The sequence below is a fragment of the Geotrypetes seraphini genome, chromosome 2 (assembly GCF_902459505.1).
Source record: "Geotrypetes seraphini chromosome 2, aGeoSer1.1, whole genome shotgun sequence".
NCBI lineage: Eukaryota > Metazoa > Chordata > Amphibia > Gymnophiona > Dermophiidae > Geotrypetes > Geotrypetes seraphini.
In genome coordinates, this window is record NC_047085.1 from 431,798,002 (window position 1) to 431,822,306 (window position 24,305).

A 24,305-nucleotide genomic window follows, 5' to 3' on the forward strand; every position below is an offset into this window, starting at 1 on the left:
CTTATGCACTCACTTGTCATTGCCAAGCTTGACTATTGTAATTCGTTACTATTAAACATTACTCAAAAAGAAAAGAAACGTCTACAGATAATTAAAAATATTGCCGTCAAACTTATTCACAACGGTAAAAAATATGATCATGTAACTCCTTTCTTGGTCGATTCACATTGGCTTCCCATTAACCACCGCATTACCTTTAAAATTTTGCTCCTAGTATTTAAAACCCTATCCACTAGCGAACCGCAATTTATAAATAGGATGCTTATTCCGTATAACACATCCCACTCTCTTCGTTCTACGGCCCAAGGACTACTGGCAGTCCCTTCCTTAAAAGTTATTGGCACTAGATGACATGATATGTTTTCAATAGTGGCCCCCCAAGTTTGGAACTCCCTACCCCAATATATAAGAGATGAAAAAGACATTAGCCATTTTAAAAATAACTTTAAAAACCTTTCTGTTCAAAGATGCTTTTAACCTCTAAATGGAATATGTACAGTGCAATAGACTCCCTACTAAAAAAAAATAAAATTAAAAAACAAAAGAAAGAAAAATGGATACCCCTCCTTATGTTTTTTCCCTCTATAGCTCTTTTCGTTCTTCAAAATTATTAATTTTTGTAACTTTACCCCCTTACTCCCTTCGTATTCAGTTTTGACAGTATGTCTGTTCATCCAACCCTTTTTTTTTGACTAAATTTTTAAATTGCATGTTGTATGTTTACTTTGGATTTTATTGTAATTCGCTTAGTAAATTATGAATAAGCGATTTATCAAATTTCTAATAAACTTGATTTCGGCATCCTGAAGCTGTGCATGGGGATAACAGGGCAGGGGATCTACAAACGGGACGGTCCCATTCAAAGCGGGACGTATGGTCACCTTAGTCATACCTCTCCTTATGCACCCTAGCATCCTTCTAGCTTTCGCTGTCACCTTTTCAACCTGTTTGGCCACCTTAAGATCATCACATACAATCACACCCAAGTCCTGCTCTTCTGTCGTGCACATAAGTTCTTCACCCTCTAAACTGTACCGTTCCCTTGGGTTTTTGCAGCCCAAATGCATGCCCTTGCATTTCTTAACATTAAATTTTAGCTGCCATTCTTCAATCTTCGTCATCTAGCAATCTAGTGGCGGATTATCTCTGTCTTTAGCAAGGTTTCTAGCAGTCTCCGACAATGGCATGCACCATCCGGAGTGCCACTCTATTACAGATTTTGGTATCATCTGCAAAGAGGCAAATCTTACTTTACAGCCATTCAGCAATATCATTCATAAAAATGTTAAAAAGAACAGGCCCACGAACAGAACCTTGAGGCACACCATTGGTAACATCCCTTTCCTCAGAGCAATCTCCATTGACCACTACCCTTTGTCGCCTTCCACTCAACCAGTTCATGACCCAGCCAGTCACTTTGGGATTGGGACTCATCCCCAGGCACTCAGTTCATTTATTCAACATCAAAGGCTTTGCCAAAATCAAAATGCATCACATCTAGTGCATTCCATCTATACAATTCTCTGGTCACCCAGTCAAAAAAATTGATCAGATTTGTCTGACATGATATACTTCTAGTGAATCCATGTTGCCTCTGGTTCTGTAATCCACCGGATTCCAGAAACTTTACCATTCACTGTTTTAAAAGTGTTTCCATCAATTTGCTTACCACAGAAGTCAGACTTACTGCCATGTAATTCCCTACTTCTTCCTTACTTCCACTTTTGTGGAGAGCGGTGCTGCCTGATTCAGGGAAAACTTTTTTGATTCGAATCAGTCTATTGAATCGCTTTTTAAATTTGATTTACTTTTCCTCCCAATTGGGTGTTTTTTTCAAATGTCCTGGCAGGTTTATTTTGTAGTCTTTCCACCCTCTTTGCCCTCTCCAACCCCATGCTGGTGCTGTGGTGTAAACAAAATAAAATAAAAATACGTTTTCTCTCTCTGTTAGGTCTTAGTTCATGCTCACTGTCTAACACCAGCGCTGTCAGGATACACATTTTAAATCTGACATACTGTAATCACAAAATATAAAATAAAATTATTTTTTTCTACCTTCCACTGTCATATCCAACATTTGTTTATTTCCCACTGTCTTCTCTCTCTCTCTCTCTCTCTCTCTCTCACTCTCACATTGCCTTGTGCCCTGGGTCAAACCTCTCTATCCCCCTCCATGCAGTATCTTTCCCTTCCTCCCCTCAATTATGATGTGCAACATTTCTTTCTCTCTCCCCATGCACCTTCTCTCCCTGCCCTTCATTCTATGTTCAATATTTCTCCTTCTCTCTTCTCTGTGGATGTCTCCCTCCCCTGCACCATATGAAGGATTTCTCCCTCACCCCTTTCTACCTCTGCTTTATTTCTCCCTTCCTCTCCTCCACCACAACAATTCTTCCTTTCTCATTTCTCCCCCCAAGTGCACCATCTTTCCTCCCCTCTTGTACAGAAAAGAAAGTTTTAGCTTACAGCAAATAGCAAGGAATTCTATATCTAAAGAAAGAAAAAATATAACCTACTCCTTCTCAAGTCCACATTATAGTTGAGATCCTTGATTACTTAAGCGCAGTAACCTAAAAACAAAAACAACATTTCTAACCAGAGATACCTATGGAAAATTCAAAAAAACGCAAGTTCATATTTCGTGCGCTATTCTCTAACATTTCTATCTTATTGTTTATTGTTTGTTTACTGTTTAATTAGTTTCTTGATTAAACGCTTTATCGATTCTGCAAAGCGTTGTACAAAACACTAGATAAAATAACATTGCAACAAACAGAATTACCATTAAAACAAACTTTTTAAAAAAATGAAAATACAAAACTGTTAGACGAACTACAACACGTACTAGTTTAAATAAGGACGCACTAACAAAAGATACATGAAGGAAAGAGGGAGGAAATACAATAATTATAGTAAATGAGAGAAACATTAAGGGAAAGAACAAAAGGGCAGGACTTGATGGAGAAAAAAGAAGGAAAGAAAAGAGAAAAGAAAGAGAAGAAGAGAAAAAAAAAATAAAAAATTAAGAAATAACAACTTCAATTAAAAGCATCTTTAAAAAGGAAATGAGAGAAACATTAAGGGAGAGAACAAAAGGGCATGACTTGATGGAGAAAAAAGAAGGAAAGAAAAGAGAAAAGAAAGAGAAGAAGAGAAAAAAAAAAAAAATTAAGAAATAACAACTTCAATTAAAAGCATCTTTAAAAAGGAAACATTTTAAGCTACTTTTAAACGTTTTTAAATTATTTTCTGTTTTTAGATAAAGCGGAAGAGCATTCCAAATCGTAGGAGCAGTTACAGAGAAGATAGAGGTTCGGCGTGTACCAATTATTTTTAAGGAGGGGATATTTAAATTGGATTGGGTTATGGATCTTAAAGATCTTGGTGGATCATAAGGAATCAATATTCGATCAATAAAAGCTGGGGAATTAGTCTGCATAGTTTTAAATGTTAAAAGGGCGATTTTGTAAGTTATCCTATGTGAGATAGGTAACCAGTGGGCATCTTTTAACAGAGGAGTAACGTGGTCATACTTTGTTGCTCTGGAGATTATCTTGATTGCCGTATTTTGAATTAGTTGCAGACGTTTCAAATCTTTGTGATATATACCTTTTAAAAGCGAATTACAATAATCTATTTTTGAAATTATGAGTGAATGAATCAAAATGTTGAGAGAACTAATATCAAGAAAAGGGGTCAATGATCGAATCATTCTTAGTTTGTAAAAACAGTTTTTAACCAGAGCACTTATTTGCGGTCGGAAAGTAAGCTTGTTATCTATAAGGACCCCTAAGATTTTTATAGTTGAAGTTGTTATGAGTGGTATGTTGTCGATGATAATTGGGGAGATTAATTTAGCTCCCTCTTTACCGGGGAACAGAAGAGTATTAGTTTTTGAGATGCTTAGTGAAAGTTTATTGGAATTTAGCCAATCGTGAACTTTACTTAGTTTGTTATTGATTTCCTTTAATCACAGCTATTGGGGGGAGGGGAGAGGGGAGGTCTTTCCTGACAGGAAGGAGAAGGCTTCCCTCCTGCCATCTTTTTGGGGTTCAGAAGGGGGACGGTGGCTCGAGCTAGTGCGGAGGGGGGGGCTTTTTTAATGGGACAGATGGTGCGTGTTTAAGACACACTGAATATCTGTTCCATTTAAAAAAAAAGCAGAAGCCCTGACAGCAGTGAAAGGAGGCTGCTTCCCCTGTCACTACTGTTAGGGCTCTGCGCATGTGTCAATCGCTCACTTCATAAGAACATAAGCAGTGCCTCCGCCGGGTCAGACCATAGGTCCATCCTGCCCAGCAGTCCGCTCCCGCGGCGGCCCAAACAGGTCATGACCTGTCTGAATCACCAGAAGGGGCCCCCTTGCCACCTTGGCTTCCCATTGAGTCCTATCTTCCCATCGAAGTCCTAATCCTCCGGTCTTGCACATGCACGACCTGGTTGGGTTTCTATACTTATTACCTGATTAGCTTTCTATACCTGTGTTACATCCCAGCACCTCTCTCAGTATCCCACGATCCCTTTATCCCTCAGGAATCCATCCAATCCCTGTTTGAATCCTTGTACCGTACTCTGCCTGATCACTTCCTCTGGTAGCGCATTCCAAGTGTCCATGACCCTTTGTTTGAAAAAAAACTTCCTTGCATTTGTTTTGAACCTATCTCCCTTCAGTTTCTCCGAATGCCCCCTTGTACCTGTTGTCCCCTTCAGCCTGAAGAATCTGTCCCTATCCACCCTCTCTATGCCCCTCATGATCTTGAAGGTCTCTATCATATCTCCCCTGAGCCAGAGAATCGGCCAACAGCGATTGAGTCACTATCTCTAGTGTATCTAGCCCTTAATTCTCCATTGCTCAGAGTCACAAGGAGGTGCAGGGTGGGGGAGGGGGGGAATAAATACATAACATTGCATGATTAATTACGAATACCAATTTTAATCAAAATGCAGCCCTAAAAAATAATTCAAGAATAAAAAATAGTAACAGGATAAGAAATAACTTTCAAGTCTCATGTGCAGAAGAGAGCCACAGACAAAAGTGGAATGGTGACACCTAGTGGTTAAACTGAGAATGGAAATATATTGGGCTCTGAAGGAGCAGTGGTGTACGAGTATAACCCTGGACCCAAAAATTGTCATTACAGTGGTTAGTTTAGATTGAGATGAGAATTAAACACGGGAAGAATGGAACCCAGGCAGGATAAATGAATCTGGATGTATCGCAATCAATCTTAATTATGTTTGTATGCCAAAAGACAGTAAACATTTTAGGGTCCTGAAAGCATCCTACCTCCAGGACCCTAACATGAACCACAGTCATTAGCAGGAAAGCAGCAGAACAAAGTGCAGAAGAGCCACTGCAGGAGAGAAGAGGGGGAGGAAGAGAAGAATCCATAACAAAAGGGAAGCAGAGGCAGGAACTGGGGAGTATGTATGGTGAGCAGCTGGAGGCCAGTAGGAAAGAAGGGCAAGGTGAGGATGCTAAAACCTCCCATGGAAGGAAAAGACTGAGAGCAAGATTCTCAAAGCATTAACGCCGTCGCTAAACTGTTTTACGGCAGTTTAGTCTGCACGCATTTTAGCGGCGGATTATCTCTGTCTTTAGCAACCCACAAAAATACATCACCAAAGGAAAAAGGGGCTTTTTTTGGATAGTAAATCAATTATTTGTTCTTTAAATATTCAGATTGTGACACTAAGGGGCTCATAATCGAATGTGAAAAATGTCCAAAAAACGGCCTAAGTAGGCACCTGGATGAACATTGTCAAAATACAGCAAAGTGCCAATAATAATACCGGGTTTTGGACGTATTTATAAACGATCTAGGCCTTCATAGTGCTGCTGAACGACCAGAGCTAAACGGGACGTTTCAGGAGGAGTGTCGAGGGCATGAATTGGGTTGGACGTGGGCTGGCTTAGACTTAGTCGTACTGCATGTAAAACCGAATGTTTTACAACACAGCATAGACGAAACTTGGACGTTGTGACTTAGACCATTTAAAGCAGTGGTCTCAAACTCGTGGCCCGGGGGCCACATGCAGTCTGCTGGGTACTATTTTAAGGCCCTCAGTATGTTTAGCATAATCACAAAAGTAAAATAAAACAGTTTCTTGATCATGTGTCTCTTTAGCTATAAATTACAATATTATTATTAAGACAGCCAAAAGGAAAGATTGATAAACTATAAAGAGTTTTACCTCATGCAAAATTGTCATTTCTTTAATAAGACATTAACTATTTTTTTCTGAGGCCCTCCAGGTACCTACAAAGGGTTTGAGTTTGAGACCACTGATTTTAAAGCATGGTCCAAGTCACAAAAACCAACCTAAAGTGACCAGATAAGCACTGCATACACATAGTACAGACCCCCACACACTACCCCAGTGATCACTGACCCCCCCACCCCCCAATAAAATCGTTATCACAACTTTTAAATTCTGCCTCCAGAACATCAGCACCTGGCAGCCTGGTGTAGGAAAGCCTAGTCATGCTGCACAGAGGCATCTTAAGTGGTCTTGGGAGTGGGTTAGGGACCCATGGAGAGGAGGACCCATGCCCATAAGCCACTGTAATGACTGCATTGATGGTGAAACATGTGCACTCCCCTAAAAAACCCCAACCCTTTTGTACTGCCCAATAAGTGGCTCCTGCAGCCACAAGGGCTATTGGGGTGGTAGATAGGTGGGTCTAGGAGATTCTGGAGGTGGTTGGGGAGCTCACCATTACCTATAAAGGAGCTGTAGTTAGATGATTACGTGGCACCCTTTTTGTGAAGTTCACAGCAGTGCCCTGTAAGGTAGTCCACTGTTTAGGTTCCCTGTGTGGGTATCCTGTCCATCACTTTGCAGACCCCTCCCATGCCCAAAAAGTCTGTTTCTAGGTGTTTTGGACTTGGCCGAAAAGTTGGACGAAAATATGGTATAAAGATGGACGATTTAGCGATCTGGATGATCAGGCGGCTGGATGTATAACTAGACAATTTTCGAAAACAAATATTTTTTGGACGTATTTTTTGAAAATGTATCCTACGCTGTTTTTTTTTTTTTTTTTACTTTGGATGACTTGTGACTTAGACAAAAACGGACTTAGACGTTCCTTTCAATTATGCCCCTCCACATGTGTAAAAAAAGTGTTTTAAATACATGATTTATTATCCCCCCAAACCCCCTTTTTTCTTTGATGATTTAGCAAGGTTTCTAGCAGTCTCCGACAATGGCATGCAGATGTGCTCTTTACATTGAAATAAGCTCTCCGGTGGATTCTGCCCTCTGCTTCAAGAGACAAACGGGCATTCTTAGTGGTTTCAAAAGTTTCCCCTTCCCCTTAACTTTCCCACACCGCTACCTTAGGTTTAGGAACTTTTCCTTTTCTCAGTAGGGCTCTCCTGGGAATTCAATGTGCCATGTTTAGAAGCCGTAATTTATGTATAATGTACGAATTATGTAACTTATCCACCACCAAATGCCAGTCCGGCTGCTCCAGCCACTTCCAACCAGTGGTCAAAACCAGCCTAGCAGCTGTAAAAAATAACTTACAAAAACTTAGTTCCCCATCAGCTATATTAGAATCAAACCAATGAAGAAGCACCATCTACTACTACTATTAATTATTTCTATAGCGCTACCTGATGCACACAGTGCTGTACAGAGTCACAAAGAGTAAGAATACAGTCCCTGCTTGAAAGAGCTTACCATTTAAACAGGAAAGACAGACAAACAAGATGTCATGGATACAGTTACGGGGAACGGTTAATCAGCTGGCTGGGTTGGAGGGTTGAGGAGTAGGGTTTTCAGTCTGCTTTTAAACAAGGGAAGGGACTTGAGGGATAAACTCGGGTACTTTATTCCAGGCATAGGGGGCAGCTAGATGAAAGGAAAGAAGTCTGGAATTGGCAGTGGAAGGGAAGGGTAACACTAAGAGCGACTTATCTGAGGAACGTTACCCGTACTAAGGGAGAGATTGAAGAGTGCGGATAGCGGTTCCGCCAAGACATCACACAACTCCCTGAGCACCCTGGGGTGTAGGTTGTCAGGCCCCATTGCCTTGTTAACCTTAAGCTTTGACAGCTCGCAGCAGACACCGCTGGGTGTAAACTCGAAATTACTAAACGGGTCATCTGCGTCAACCCTTGTCTGTAACTGAGGGCCGAGTCCTGGCGCCTCGCGGGTGAAGACTGAGCAGAAGTATTCATTTAACAGTTGAGCTTTTTCTGAGTCCGCTTCTACATAGTCTCCGTCTGGTTTCCTAAGACGTACTATCGTGCCTGAGTTCTTATTTCTGTCACTGATATACCTGAAGAAGAATTTATCTCCTTTCTGGATGTTCTTCGCTAGAGACTCCTCCATGCGGAATTTGCAATAATCTAAGCATGAAGTTATGGGAGCTTGGACAAGGTTCCAGGTAATGTGCTCAGAGAGGAAGGGGTGAATTTTGGTGATACTGAAGAGATAGAAGTGACAGGTCTTAACAGCTTGTTGAATATACGTAGAAAATGAGAGGTCAGAATCAAAGACACCTCCAAGGTTGCGAGCAGAGGAGACTGGAACAATGACAGTACAGTGGAATCTTAGTTTACGAGCATAATTCATTCAAGAAGCATGCTCGTTAATCAAATTACTCGTATATCAAAACAAGTTTCCCCATAGGAAGTAAGGGAAACTCGCTTGATACGTTCCCACCCACCCCCACTCCCCGAGGCCAGCGGTGCTGCTCCATCCCCCGCTCCCCCGAGAACCGGCATCGCTCCCCCCCCGCTCGCGAACCAGCACCCCCCGCCCAAACAGCATTCAGTCTTACCCCCATCTGGCACCGGCACACAGCCCACAGGACGTGCCGGTGCCGGTGAAAGACGTTCCTGCCTTTTGCCTGGGCCTTGAGCATCTGCGCATGCTCAAGGCCTTCTGGTTCTCGCTCTCTCCAAGATTCTTGGAGATCTCTGAGAATTTCAGAGAGAGCGAGAACCAGAAGGCCTTGAGCATACGCAGATGCTCAAGGCCCAGGCAAGAGGCAGGAACTTCTTTCACCGGCACCGGCACGTCCTATGGGCTGCGTGCCGGTGCCAGATGTAAGACTGAATGCTGTTCGGGCAGGGGTGCCGGTTCACACAGGGGGGTGCCGGTTTGCATGGGGAGGGGGGCGGGGGGAAGGAGCGATGCCGGTTCTCGGGAGGGGTGCTTGCAAATCGAGTCAATGCTCGGTTTGCGAGACAAGATTTGCGAGAATGTTTTGCTCGTCTTGCAAAACACTCGCAAACCACGTTACTCGCAAACCAAGGTTTGACTGTATTATTTACAGAGATGGAGAAAGGAGGAGGAGGAGCAGAGAGTTTAGGAGGAAAGAGGGGCAGCTCAGTCTTGGACATATTTAGTTTCAGATGAAGGCAGGACATCCAGTCTGAACTGGACAACTGCATTAAGATATATATCCAAAAGAAGCATACACAACATATGAGGTTTGCTTGGAGTTTTTCAGCTATAAATAATTTTAGAAATCTTGTCATTTCAGGTACAGTTTATTTATTGTTCTATATCCAGTTGGAGTGACTGGTGAACCTCTGACTATTTATGCTGACCTACCATATGTACAAAAAACAGGCATATATTCTTTGTCGCTTCCCAACAAGTATAATGTCTCTTTTGACTTACTATTTTCTTCTCATCGTCATGACCTCTTATATACCGGTACCAAGTAAGTTGAGCTGTATTTTGCTTAATATTTTTAATTGCAATTAATCACACAAATATAGGCATTTTAACTATTTCCGATGCAGTTCTTGTGGCCCTGGTATTATAAGTACCTGTTTAATATGTGAACTGTTTTGACTGTAGCCACAGAAAAGCAATATATCAAATCCCATCCTCTTTTCCTTCCTTAAAGGACTAATAATCTCCCTCTCACCCCCCAGATCATCCCCTTGACCATAGATTCTACTGGTGACTCCTCCAGTTCACAGGACAACAGCTCATTTCCCTCTCTCTACCTACAATTTGGTATCTGCCTCTTTCCCCCAGCTGGTCTACCTTAAAGGTGGTATTCTAATCATCCCTGGCAACGGCCTGCTGTGAAACTTTCCCTCTGGCCTGTCACGCCCCCCTGACATAACTTCCTGTTTCTGCCTGGGAAAGCTTTAGACCGGGCTGCAGGCAGCAAATGGGTAATGCTGCCTCTGCCGTAGAGCAAGAGAATACCATCTTTAAGGTAGTTTGGCATGAGGGGTTGATGATGCTGAATTGCGGCTGGGAGGAAAGATGCTAGATCATACCAAGGACAGGGGCTGGGAGTGGAAGAGAGATCAGAAAAGATGTTTGGAGGAGACAGGAGATGCTGCAACAGGATTCATTTTCTTAACCACTATTAATTTTTTAAATCACAATTAATGCTTTAATCAAAGGGTTAACTGTGATTTAACTTGCAGCTCTACATGTAAGTAGTGTTTACTTCAAGAATCCTAATAATTTTCAAAGCTAAGGGAAGAGTAGGAAGAACTAACTCATTCCAGCCACGGTTCAAGCTTTTTAATCAGAGAGCCACTGCTGCTTGACCTTCCACCAGAAGCATGTCATATTTTAGGATGATTTGTGATTTCACCCGACTTCAGCTTGATTGTACAGTAGTTTTAACTGACATTTTTCCCCATACTTTATATGTTGTCTAATCAACTGGAGACTCTCCGTTCAGTTAAATTAACCAAATCCTCACTAGAATTGTACAAGCATTCATCATAAATGTTCTGAGAACTCTTTCTCCATGTGCTATCGGTGAACACCTAAGATAGAAAGCATTCATTTCCAGTGTGATCTATTTCCCAGAGAAAAAGAATAGCTGCCTTCACTCTATAGCACATGAGGCTAAATGGCATTATAACCTCAATGTCCATCTTCTCGATTGTTAGAAGATATATCAGGATGTATTCTCGAAATAAGGGGCTGGGGGGGGGGGGAGGATGTCAAAAGTTGCTATGGATAACAGTAGCATCCTGGAGCCTTAAGCAACTCTGCTTTCCTGTGCAGTTCTTTTTCTGAATATAATAAAGGTACAATCGTATTCCGTGAAGAACAAAATTTTGTAAATATATACGTTGTAGATAGTTAAAGTAGGGATTCATTCACACCAAAGATAACAAGTACAGGACAGTTGACAAAATCATAAATAAACGGAGAAAAATAAACCTCAATTGTGGGTCGCCGGGACTACACAAGTACCCAAAGCTCACCACCTCATCACGGGTTTACGAAAAAACTCCGTACAATTATAAGTTACTTTCATACTTCAACATCTCTTTAGAAGAATAGTTTTCAAAAAATTCTCAAAGGATTTAAATTTCAACGTCCTACAGTTTTCTATAATTAAGTGAAACAGTCCCAAACTAACTATATTTATGGCAATCAGCTCCAGCTGTAGATAAATTCAAAACAGGGTTTAGTAACGTGGCTGTAAAACCTGCATAATAGCGTATATAAGAGAGTTAAACACTCATCTGAAGAAACATCTTCGTCCCGATAGAAAAGATCTTCTATTTCGCCTGAAAGCAGGCTACTTCAGGGGATTCGTTTACACAAGGTTATCTCCACGCTTTCAGCTGCATAACGGGAGGCCTGCTTCTCTCAAAATGGACAGTTTATAGAAAACTGTAGGACGTTGAAATTTAAATCCTTTGAGAATTTTTTGAAAACTATTCTTCTAAAGAGATGTTGAAGTATGAAAGTAACTTATAATTGTACGGAGTTTTTTCATAAACCCGTGATGAGGTGGTGAGCTTTGGGTACTTGTGTAGTCCCGGCGACCCACAATTGAGGTTTATTTTTCTCCGTTTATTTATGATTTTGTCAACTGTCCTGTACTTGTTATCTTTGGTGTGAATGAATCCCTACTTTAACTATCTACAACGTATACAGTTCTTTTTCTGGCCATCCTTCCCTCTCCTCTGAGAGGCTTGATCAAAGTAATATAACATAATAAATGATGGCAGATAAAGACCCGAATGGTCCAATGATGGAAGAGCAGCTACCTTATAACTTAGGAATTACCTTTAGAGCTAATGGTAAGGACAAAATAAAACATTACCATGATGATTAAAAGAATTACAGATATCCAGATAGTGAGTGGCACTGAATCAGAATTGAATAGCAATGACTAGTGGCAATATTCAGTCCACTACCTAGATAACTTCTCTAGATAACTTTTTTTTTTTAAGGTCCTATTTATGCAAATTTACAATCATAAAATACCAAATAATAATACTCGTAAAGAAAAACAAAAAATAGTAACTATTATGGTAAATAATAATAATAATACAAACAAATATTAACATATTATGCTTCACAATTGGGGACCCAAAACTGGATACTGAGAGACAAAAAAATTAAGGGCCCCTTTTACAAAGCCCATAAGAATGACACTAAACTGTTCAAATTTGTTAAAATGCATTCGGATTGAAAAATTGCAGGAAGACCTTAGGAAATTGGAAGTCCAAATGGCAGATGAAATTCAATGTGGACAAATGCAAAGTGATGCACATTGGGAAGAATAATCCAAATCATAGTTATCGGATGTTAGGGATCACCTTGGGGGTCAGTGCTCAAGAAAAGGATCTGGGCATCATTGTAGACAATACGCTGAAGCCTTCCACCCAATGTGTGGCAGCAGATGCTAGGAATTATTAGAAAAGGGATGGTTAACAAGACTAAGAATGTTATAAAGCCTCTGTATCGTTCAAAGGTGCGACCTCATCTTGAGTACTGCATTCCGTTCTGGTCTCCATATCTCAAAAAAGATATAACGTCACTAGAAAAAGTTTGACAAAAAGCGACCAAGATGATAAAGGGGATGGAACTCCTCTCACATGAGGAAAGACTAAAAAAGTTAGGGCTTTTCAGCTTGGAAAAGAGACAGCTATGATTGAAGTCTAGAAAATCCTGAGTGGTGTAGAATGGGTACAAGTGGATCGATTTTTTTTTTTTTAAATTGTATCAAGATTTACAAAGAATAGGGACACTTGATGAAGTTGCAGAGTAATACTTTTAAAATCAATAGGAGGAAATATTTTTTTTACTCAGAGAATAGTTATGCTCTGGACGCGTTGCCAGAGGATCTGGTAAGAGCAGTTAATGTAGCTGGTTTTAAAAAAAGTTTGGAGGAAAAGTCCATAGTCTGCTGTTGAGACAAACATGGGACGGTAGCATATAATGAATGCTGCTACTATTTGGGGTTTTGCCAGGTACTTGTAACGTCAGAGGAGAGGTGGGACCGCGGCGGCGGAAGCAGAGCCGAAGCAGAGCAGGGATCGCTGGCATCGCGATCTTGCTGCGGGCTGCTTCTCTACTGTAGGTGGTGTGGGGAAGCCAGGGGGATGAGCGGTCCTTCGGGTGGGGGGGCGAGCGATCCTTCGGGGTGGGGCGGGGCATTAGGCCTTCAGGGTGGGGCGGGTAGGCAGGCCTTCAGGGGGGACATGCCTTCAAGGGGGACAGGCAGGCCTTCAAGGGAGGGACAGGCCTTCAAGGGGGGAGGGACAGGCCTTCAAGGGGGACAGACAGGCAGGCCTTCAAGGGGGGGGGGGAATAGGCCTTCGGGGGGGACAGGCCTTCAGGGGTGGAATGCAGACCTTTAAGGGGGGGACAAGCCTTCAGGGAAGGGGGCCCAGGTGTAGAAGTACACGGAGGGAAGGGGGGGTTTAAAGAGACACACATATGCCGGACTTTGGGTGGGAAGAAATAATGGGTCTGAAAATAGAGGAGAGGGAGAGAGATGATGGACCATAGGTTTTACGGAGGGAAGGAACAGAAAGGGAGAGAAGTTGGACACAAGGGATGGTGTGGAGGGGGGGGATAGAGATACTGGATAGGAGGGTAGTTGGGAAAAGAAAGGGAGAGATGGTGGACCCTGGGGTGGTGGGGAAGGAGGGAGAGATGCTGGAGGAAATGGTAGTTAAAAAAAGGTGGATCTGTGGAGGGAGATGAAAAAAGGAAAGATGCCAGACCTCCTGGTGAGGGAAGGGAAATGGAAGAGGAGGACAGAGATTGCAGATGGATGGTTAGCATGCAGAAAGAAGAAAGAAGACCCTGGCAAGCAAGTTATCAGAAGACAACCAGAGCCTTGGACCAACAAGATTTGAAAAATAACCAGACAACAAAAGGTAGAAAAACTAATTTTATTTTCTGTTTTGTGATTACAATATGTCAGATTTGAAATGTGTATCCTGCCAGAGCTGGTGTTATGACCGCAAACGTGAGCTAGGATTTAACAGGAAAGTCCTTTTTGTTTCTTTATTTTATTTACACCACAGCGCCAGTGTGGTTAGGAGAAGCCAAAGGGGGTGAAAAAGCTATAAAATAAACCCACCAGGATGTTTGAAAAAAAAAAAATCCAATTGGGCAGGAAAATCGAATCGAAAAACCAATTCAATAGGCTGAATCGAATCAAAAAAATTTTTTTTTCCTGAATCGGGCAGCACTAGTTTGCGCTACTGTCTTAGATTTTAGGACATGGGATTGGGGAGAGATGGCATCCTCAGTACTTTATAATGCAAGTGAAACGAGGATTTGGTCACACTTTTGAAGGGTCTACAGAAGAAAAATATTGTATAGGCCAGGGACATGAGACAGCAGGAAACGGGAACTTTTCTTCCTTCTATATTTGTGAATGGCAAGACTGAGGATGTCAGAGAGTTCAGTTAAAATATGTGCTTTATAAGAAAATATAATAATGTGTTTTATAAAGTTTATAAGCATTGATGGCCTACCCGGTGAGGTGTTCCTAGTGGTGGTGGTGGTGGCAGCGTGTCAATGTGTTGAGAGGAAGAGGTGGTCTGGGAAATTCTGCTGAGCAAACTCCGGGCCCATTTCCACCCCCCAGTTAGTCCACTCCACTCAACTGGTTCACACACTGAGTGGGTCTTTGTGTGTTGTGCCTGGGTAGTTGTTTTGGGATCTCTTCCAGTGGTTTGTCAGTATCTCCTTGTAGTCCAAGGAAGGAAACTTTGTTAACCTTAGCATTGACCTTCAGAATATGTTTGTAACAGCGCTGCTTGTGTGGCATTAGGCTATGTAGTGATCGAAAGAAAAAAACAGACCTTTGCACATTTTTGCACTATATGGTGGGTGTATGAGGAGATTCACATTTCCTGCACAGCTAAGTCCATGTGAAGTTACCTTGTGCTGTATTTGACATCTAGCAAGGTCTCTGTTTGAAAGGAAAGATCTAAACTTAAAAATGAAGTGGCCAGAAGTTATGGTAAAAGCAGATAGTGTAGCTGGTTTTAAGAAAGATTTGGACAAATTACTGGAGGAAAAGTCCATAGTCTGTTATTAAGACATGGGGGAAGTGTCTGCTTGCCCTGGATCGGTAGCATGGAATGTTGCTACACTTTGGGTTTTGACCAGGTACTAGTGACCTGGATTAGCTACCATGAGAATGGGCTACTGGGCATGATGGACCATTGGTCTGACCCAGTTAGGCTATTCTTATGTTATGTTCTCATCTGTATGGGCCTTTGTTTTCACTTCTTATTTTAATGTATTTTTTTTTCTGGGAACTTATCAGTATTTTTTATAATGGGAACAAAAATGGAAGAGAATTAATGTGTTTGGAATGGGGGGGGGGGGGCGTTTTCTAGAGACGGCGCTGCAGCTTCTGGAATGTAACCACCACTTCACTTTTGTTTGTCCTTCAGAAGGTGTCACAGCTTGCCAAGACTCCAGCATGCTTCTGGAATGAATTATGCTCGTAAACCAAGGTACCACTGTAGTTCAGATACACTGGGATTCTCCTTGTTGGATGGATCTTGCTGCCATTCTAAAGTCCAGGTCTATTTGTATGGAATAACCTAAATCTGAGTTTTCTTTAGCAATTCTCCAGACTGGCATAAGTTAATCTTACAAGCGGATTATATCTCATCATGGAGTCTGTCATATTACCATGAATGTATGCTGGTTGGGGTCTTTTCCAGATAAGCCCCGCCACTAATGCAAAAAGTGCACGGGCGAAAACTTAAGCCACGCCACCTTATAAATTATTAAACTATTGAAGCCCTCCGAGGAAATTATTCACATGATTTGAATAATGACTCAGGGGGGTTCAAGGTATATCACTTTCCCCAAGTATTCACTTAGCATGGTGTTAGCTAAAACTGTGGCGGGGGTTAACTTTTTGGCAGGGCTTATCTGGAAAAGATCCGCTGGTTGAACTGCTTCTCCCATATTTTTCGAGGGGGAGGGGCACTAATTTATTTGGAACCTCTGATCGATTCTGGTCCTCTTCAAACACTTCTTTCCCCCCCCCCCCCCTCCAACAGGTTTTTACCTACCACTAAATGTGGCCCCATTCTGTTAAAATTTCAAATGGCTATTTTTCCCTCCACACAGCAGGGACATGAGGTCAGTCCCATTTTTTAAAAAAAGCCTGAAAGAACGGGACGCACCTCCTCCGTCAAACATGAAAGAACGAATACGAACATCTCAATGTTGGGCTGATGCTGAACGGACAAATTGGGTGACACAGCAGCTAGCCCAACCCAAATAACTAAAAGAGAGGAGAAATTAGCCCACTGACTCCAGCTAGACACCAAATACAGATTACAGACCCACGTCTACCCTTACTCTCGGGCTTAGTCAGTTAACTCAGCCCCCTCAACATCATGTGGTCCAGCCACCTGACTAACTAGAGGACCTTCGCGAGAGAGGAACATAAACAGCATGTGATCTCCACCTACATATCGTCTTGTTGCAAGAACTCTGAATAGTGTCATATAACAGAACAGGGCGGGCTTAATAACTAAGAACCGATTTTGAGACATCAGTTGCGTTCCCTTCTCCCGCTCCTTGCCCTGTTCTTTGTTTTGTAAGAGCGGAACGTCGGGAATCGGGCACTGGGAAAGGCAGCCCCGTTTCCCGGCATGCTCGTTGGTGCCCGCAGGCCCCTGGAGATCCCGCCGCCGTTGCTGTTGTGTAGCGAGCGGGCGGGAGGGAGCTCTTAGCACCCCCGCCCTGCATCTGCCCTCCGTGCCAGGCCCTCCTGAGGGGGCCGGGGCCTCGCCAGAGATGCCGCTCTTTACGTCCAATCCTTTTGACCAGGATGTGGGTAAGTTCAAGTCTGACTCTTGAGTTCCAACACCGCCTCCGCTCCCGTTAAAACAGGTCCCAAAGTGGAGTCACTGGCGCCACTTCATTCCCGGCCAGAGCTGCGCATGCGCGCATGCCACCAAAACATGAGCATCACTCGAACAAAGGTCCCAGACCATCGCTAATACAGGGCGTTTTACTTCTCTGGCTGTTTGTAAACAACAAAAACTTATTTGCGCCACTTAAAAATGTGTATCTTAATTTATAAGTAACCTCACAACAGGTAGTTTTCGGTGGGTTTAAATTAACTTTCTATAATTATTAGAAGAAATTAGCTTAGTCTATCGGCCTTACTCTCCAACTAGCATGAACTGAAGGCTACTTCATGATAAAGCTGGCAATGTAAGTCAGATGCTGATCGAGCCTAAGTATTTGTCTCCTAATAGCAATAATGCGTTTGGCAGTAGAAAGCGTGAAATAATTGCGTTCTGAGCTCCCTGATCTGTTAGTAGTGCAAGCTGTCTATGTATTAGAAACATTAATGCCATAAGCACTTGCCTGAATAATTATTTATATTGGCTGATGTAATTGAGTTAATCTGTTTGGAAAGATTCTAAGGTTTTACTCTCATTTTCTGCTTATGTGGAAGCAAAAGGTCAGCGAGTCAGTTCTTCAGATTTCTAGGAAGTGGAATAAAATACAAAGATCATATAAATCATACAATTTGCTGAACCCCTTCAAATTTAGCTGTATTATTTGTGCACATGTGTTTGCTGTTCGTGCTGAATCAGTTGAAAACATTTTAGCCCAGGTGATCTTTCACGTTTCTTCCTTTTCAGTAGTATGATTTACTATCACATGTTTTCTGTGATGAGCCAAAGAACATGTAAGTATGAAGTAATATTCAGATGTAGAGATGAAGGAAATAAGCTAGATCTAAGGCATAACATTTTTTAGATTTGTTAAAAATTTTACCCTGCCCCCTTTTACAAAACCACAAAATCAGTTTTTAGCACTGTTTTTAGTATGCTGATAGAGTTCCTATGAGTATTGAGAGCAGTGCACCGGCCGACACTAAAAACTGTTTTTGTGGTTTTCTAAAAGGGGGGGGGGGTTAGTAAACATTTGAAGTTTTATAGTAGTACTTGCCAAAAAGATTTCGGCTCTTTTTTACTAAGCTGTGGGGGAAATGCACACTTAGGCAATTTTTAGCACAATTGGAAAATGGCCATTCACTAACCTTGTCATTGGGGATTGAGTACTTATGGAACACATGCTTTGTAGATGGTAAGGGCTCATGTACTAAGCCTGTAGTAACCAGTTAGTACAAATATGCTCACTCTAAATCTCCAGACATCTCCCCTCTGCAGTAAAATAAAAATGATTTTTTAGTGTGTAGTTTATGCATACATATTGCAAAATTACTTTGGTGTGCCTCATTGTATCCCGCAGTAACCCTTTTGAGCTACCGTAGACACATGCTAGTGCTTACCACAGCTTAGTAAAAGGTGGTGCTGCTCAATTCAGGGAAAAAAAAAATTAGATTCGATTTGGCCTATTGAATCAATTTGCTTTTCCTTCACAATTGAGCCTTTTTTTTTTTTTTTCCAAAACTTCCTGCCAGGTTTATTTTGTAGCCTCTTCGCCCACCTCACTCCCCTTTGCCCTCTCCAACCCCTCCCCCACCTCAGTACTCTAGTGTAAACAAAATAAACAAAAAAGACTTTCTGTTAGGTCCTAGCTCACGCTTGCTGTCTAACACCAGCTCTGGCAGGATACACAATATCGTAATCACAAAATAGAAATAATTTTTTTTTTTTTTTCGCTCTTTGGTCATTTTATTAAATTATGTTGGTTCCAGGCTTTGGTTTCTATTTGTCTTCTATTAACTCACTCGCTAGAGTCTCCTCCCTATTTGACATTTTCTTTCTCTGTGCTCACCATCCATTTTTCACCTCTGTACCTTCCCTTCTGCTGCCATATACAACATTTCTGTTTCTTTCTCACTGTCTACCATCTCTCTGTCTCGCTGCTTTGTGCCCTAGGTCAAACCTCTCTATTCCCCTCGATACAGCATATCTCCCTTCCTCTCCTCCATTATCATGTGCAACATTTTTCTCTCTCCCTGTGCACCATATCTCCCTGCCCTCCACCCTATGTCCAATATTTCTTTCTCTTCTATAAAGATGTCTCCCTCCCCTCTATCTTATGCAGGATTTCTCCCTCCTACCTCTTTGTTGCATCTCTCGCTTCATGTCCTCCACCCCATGTCCAACAACTCTTCCTCTCTCCCCCCCTCACGTGCATCAGCTTTCTCTCCCATCACCCTGTGCAGCAGCCTTCCATCCTTCCTATCCTCCCTGTGCAGCACTTCTCGACCGACTCTTCCCCCCCCCCACCGTACATCGTGAGACCTGACATACTTGTGGGCCTCCTAAAGCAGCAACAGTGGTGGTGGAGGCTGGCTGGCAGAAGCAGCGCTCTGAACAGACAGCTTGCGGCCTGCCCTGCCAGGGCTTCTTGTTGCCGTGTCATCAGTGATACGGCAGAGGGAAGGCTCTGGCGGAGCAGGCCTGTTTAGAACACTGCCTCTGTTGGCTGGCCACCACCGATGCTGCTGCTACTTTAAGTAGCCCGGAGGTATGTCAGAACTAGTGCTGCCCGATTTCCGATTCAAATTGATTCACTGATTCACTTTGGGTAAATCGATTCAAATCTATTTGCTTTTTAAAAAAAATCGGCCTGGCCGATTCCGAAGTACTGCAGCACTTAGGCCAGACATGGGCAAACTACGGCCCGTTTCAGCTTCTAAATTAGAGTGACGCGGCATCTCTACAAACTGTGCATACACAGACCGGACAAGGACGTTTGATAAATTCCTTCCTTACTCCGCCACTAACTAAAGGTAGAGCCGGCCCTATTAGCAGACATCTTTTTCCGTTTGCCTCCTGTATGAACAGCCAGAGAGGAAGGAGGGACACAATGGCTACATCTCGGAGGGCGATCCCCAGCTGCTCATCCTCCCTCCCAGGTGCATGGCTCTCTGTCTCTGCACACACCTCCGTACGTCCCTGGGGTTAACTCTTCCTGTGCCTTGCAACCTCTGCTTTTCTCCCTCCCCTGAGGCAGAAAGCTGTCTAACAAGCTTTGTTGTACCTCCCTCCCCCCTGTGCTAACCAAGCTCTCTCTCATGCACTGGCCTGCATTCCAGCTGAGACCAGACCTTATGGCAGCTCTGCACCTAACCCTACCCCCCCCCTTTCCTGGGAACTCGGTGACAGCAAAAGAAAACCAAATAAAAAACAACAAAAGCGGATCAACTGTAACGGGCATGAAAGCTGAAGGGAGCAGAGGGGAGAAGGGCCTGTCCATGGAGAATACGGACACGTACACTCTTCTGACTCTGAGGGCTGCACGTGCTCGTCTCTCTTGTTGCTTTATGCCTGTTGACGTTTGGCAGCTGCAGGAGTAGCAGTGAGTGACATGGTCTGTTCTCTAGCTCAACCCCCCCCCAAAAAAAAAAAAAACCAACCCATGACCAAAATAAATCAGAGCAGATAGGAAGAGGGGCGAGGGGGGCTTTGCCTGTCCTGGTCCTAATTAAACTTTGGAATTTTTATTCTTGAACTTTCATCTGCGCTTTATTTTGTAGTTTGTTTGCAACACCTGGCTGGGTGGTGGTTTCCTCCTCACCCCCTTTTTTATCTCGTGTTTTTTTTGTTTTGTTTTTGTAAAGCATAAAGGTGTTCAAGGTTATTTTTGCTTCCTCTCCCAGTGGTTGTCGTTATTATCCTTTGTAAAGGGACCAGATCTAAATGGGCAGTGATTTTTTTTTTTTTTCCTAGGAAATCAACCTTAGGAGGTGGGTAAACCAGGCTTTTCTTCAGCCGGTACAATGCATGCACCTAAGTGACCCCAAATTAGAGACCAATTGAATTTTGGTTTTGGCGCTGAAACTAACCTGACATCTTGATTTAGTCTTTGTTCAATTTTGTACAAGTGTATATTTATTTTTGGCTGAAACTGAAACTCTGGAGCAGCTTCTGCCTGAGGTTCCCTACCCAGACCACTTACCCCCTTAAAGCATTGGTGGTGCAGTGGAGGCAGGAGTGATCCTCACTTGCTCCTACACCTGATGGAACCATTGCCAGCATGGCATGTTGCACTCGATAATAACTTCAGTGCAACTGAGGGAGTTCCTGACTTCTCTAGACCTCACAGAGGCTTATATATATATCTCCTGTGATGATTCACAATAAGGTTATCTGTGTTTCTGTGTGCTGGCAAGCATTTTCAGTTTCAGGGCTTGCCCTTTGACCTGGCTACAATGCCATGCACCTTTTTTTTCATGGTGATGGGTTTGTGGCAGCACATCTTGGGTGCCAGGGTGTTCAGGTTCACCCATGCCTGGACAGCTGGTTGATTTGGAGCAGAGCCTAGTCAGGCCATCGATTAGGTCATCTCCCTTTTTGAGTCCCTGGGTTGGTTCATGAATTGTCCCAAGAGCCATCTGCTTCTGTCTTAGGTTCTGGAGTACCTGGGAGATTTGTTTTGACATGTGCCGGGAGCGTAGAAACTACAGGCACAAACTTTAGTTGTGCGAGCTTTCATGGCCCATGGTCTGAGACACTTGCTGCTCCTGGGCTTCATGGCAACATCTGTGGAGGTGGTGCCTTGGGTGAGAGCTCATATTCATCTTTTGCAGCAGACCCTGTTATCCCAGCTCTGCCCTCTCAGGATTTCAGCTTCCGCTTTTGCCCCTGGCCAGGCTTGGCCTGACCTGATGAGACAGTCCAGTGAACCTATTGAGGGAGGGGGGTCCATCTGGATCCTTTTCAGCAGGTGCTGGTCACCATAGATATGAGGCTCCTTGGCTTGAGAGCTCATTGCCTAGTGCATGTAGCACAGGACTCCTGGTCCATCAACTACTTGGAGACCTGGGTGGTTCAGTTGGCTATGCTGGAGTTCAGCCACTCCTGAAAGGGAAAGCGGTCAGACAATATGATGGTGGTGGCATGTATCAACAGGCAGGGATGGGACCTGGAGTTGGGCAGTGGCTCTGGAGAACAGCAAGCCTCCGCCGGCATTATCAGTGGTCCATATTGTAGGTAAGAACAATGTACAATCAGACATTCTCAGTTGATTTCTTTAGGATCCAGGAGAGTAGGAGCTGCGGCAGCAGGCTTTTCAGCTTATAGTGGACTGCTGGGGGCCCCCTCAGTTTGACTTGATGATTTTTCAAGCCAATGTGAAGGTGGAGAGCTTTTTCAGTTGATGGAGAGAAGCTGGCAGCCTTGGCTGGTATCGGAGCTGCTCTTTGCTTCCTCTATGCCTTCTGGTGGTTCGAGTGTTGTACAAGATTACGTGTCACCCTCATTTGGTCTTGTTGATGGCACCGGATTGGCCCTAGTTGGTAGACAACCTTCTTCCTTTGCCCAGGGTTTGGAGACTCCTTCAGCAGGAGCAGGTAGATATGGAGGAACTGGATCCCTTTTGGCTTACAGTGTGGCCATTGAAAAGTGGCACTTAAAGAAGTGTGCTTTTTCTCCCATAGTGGTTTCTATCCTGCTGTTGTCTAGGAAAACCTTCATGTTCCTGGCTTATGTCAGGGTCGTCTGGGTTTTTAAATCCTGGTGCGAGAACAGGTCCTGTATTCGTGGAAGGGTCAGATTTCTAACATTGTGTGGGTTCTTGCAGCAGGGACTTGAGCTCCATAAGGGTCCAGGTGGTGGCTCTTTTCGGCTTTCGAGGGACGGTGAAGAGCATCTCTCTGGTTCTGCATAGGGAGGTGGCTCAATCCTTGAAGGAAGTGACGTACTTTCATCCTCTGCTTTGTTCTTCTTTTCCTTCGTGGGACCTCAGTTTGGATCTTTGGGCATTGTTGGAGGCTCCATACATGCCCTTGCATGCTTCTGCCAAGGACATCACAGTTAAGACAGCATTTCTGGTAGCAATCACCTCTGCTTGGAGGGTCTTGGAAATTCAGGCCCTATTGTGCCAGAAACTGTATCTGTCCTTTGCAGAGGATTCAGTGTCCTTGTGTATGTACGGTTCCATTCTTTCTGCCAAAGGTGGTGTCTCAATTCCGTGTGAATCAGGAGGTATGTTTGCCCGCCTTTGGGGCAGGGGGTTCTTCTCCTGCCAACTGGAGGCTTCACAAAGTGGATTATTCTGGTACCTGAAGGAGACAAAAGAGTTTTGTCTCTCATATTATCCCTTTCTGCTCTTTTATGGCCCTCTGAAGGGTCAGGTGGCCTCTAATGCATCTGTTGCAAGGTGTATTAAGGGTTTAAGGTTTTATTAAAATTTTATTTGATCGCTTATCCAATTTCTAAGCGAGCTTACAATATAAAAGTAAAAGAAAAAAACAGAGCATGAACATAATAAAAATGCCATTAACACGTACAGAAAGAAAACAGTTAGAAAGAAACATCAACTAATACTTGGCATATTAAAAGGGGACAAATGAGACAGACAGAAGGGAAACAAAAGGAAATAGGGTTAGAAAGGAAAGGGGTCATTGCTGCATAATTCCTTAAGGGAGTTAAAAGGATACTGTAAATTTTTACATCAAATGTTAAAAGCTTCTTTAAATAAATGACTCTTGAGTAGGCCCTTGAAACGTTCAAGGTTAGTTTCTTCTCTTACGAGAGCTGGTAAAGTATTCCAAAGTTGTGGGGCTACGACTGAGAAAATGTTGTCTTTTGGCACCTATTATACGAAGGGAGGGGACCGTCAGCAATTTATGATCAGACGATCTAAGACTGCGGGGTGGCTCATATAGAACAAGATATTTATCAATAAATTGGGGCAATCCAGAATGAATTGTTTTAAATGTTATTAATGAGATTTTGTAAGAGATTCTTAGATTAATTGGCAACCAATGGGCATTTCAAAGTAGGGGGGTTACATGGTTGTATTTTCTAGATTTTGTGGCTGTCGAGTCAGCCTACATCATTTTGGGTTGTCCTGTGCCTCGAGTATTAAAGACCCACTTGACCAGGGCCCAGGCAGCATCCTGGGAAGTGGACAGGGCTGTTTCACCTAAGGAGATTTTCAGGGTGGCAACATGGTCTTTGCTCCATTCTTTTGATAGGCTCTACAGGTTGGATGTTCAGGCCGGGGTCTGTTTGGATTTTGTCAGAACGGTCATTCAGGGAACCTTGTCCTTTCCCTGCTCATTGGGTGTGCTTTGGAATAGTGTAAGCTGGTGATAAGAAAGGAGAAATTATTCCTTACCTGATGATTTTCTT

At 43.1% G+C, this 24,305-nt stretch overlaps 1 protein-coding gene across 5 annotated transcripts in view; it reads left to right on the top strand.

Moving 5' to 3' along the window:
- The first annotated feature begins 16,628 nt into the window (after positions 1–16,628).
- Positions 16,629–24,305, top strand: part of STAM (signal transducing adaptor molecule) — a 149,562-nt gene continuing 141,885 nt past the window's right edge. The window contains exon 1 of one of the 5 annotated variants that reach the window (XM_033931287.1): positions 16,629–17,071. In XM_033931287.1, the coding sequence (XP_033787178.1) occupies positions 17,032–17,071 (40 nt within the window). In that variant the 5' untranslated portion in view covers positions 16,629–17,031. Of the gene's footprint in view, positions 17,072–17,182; positions 17,455–24,305 lie in introns of those variants that run through there. The other 4 variants (XM_033931284.1, XM_033931286.1, XM_033931283.1 and 1 more) reach the window with 4 other exon arrangements.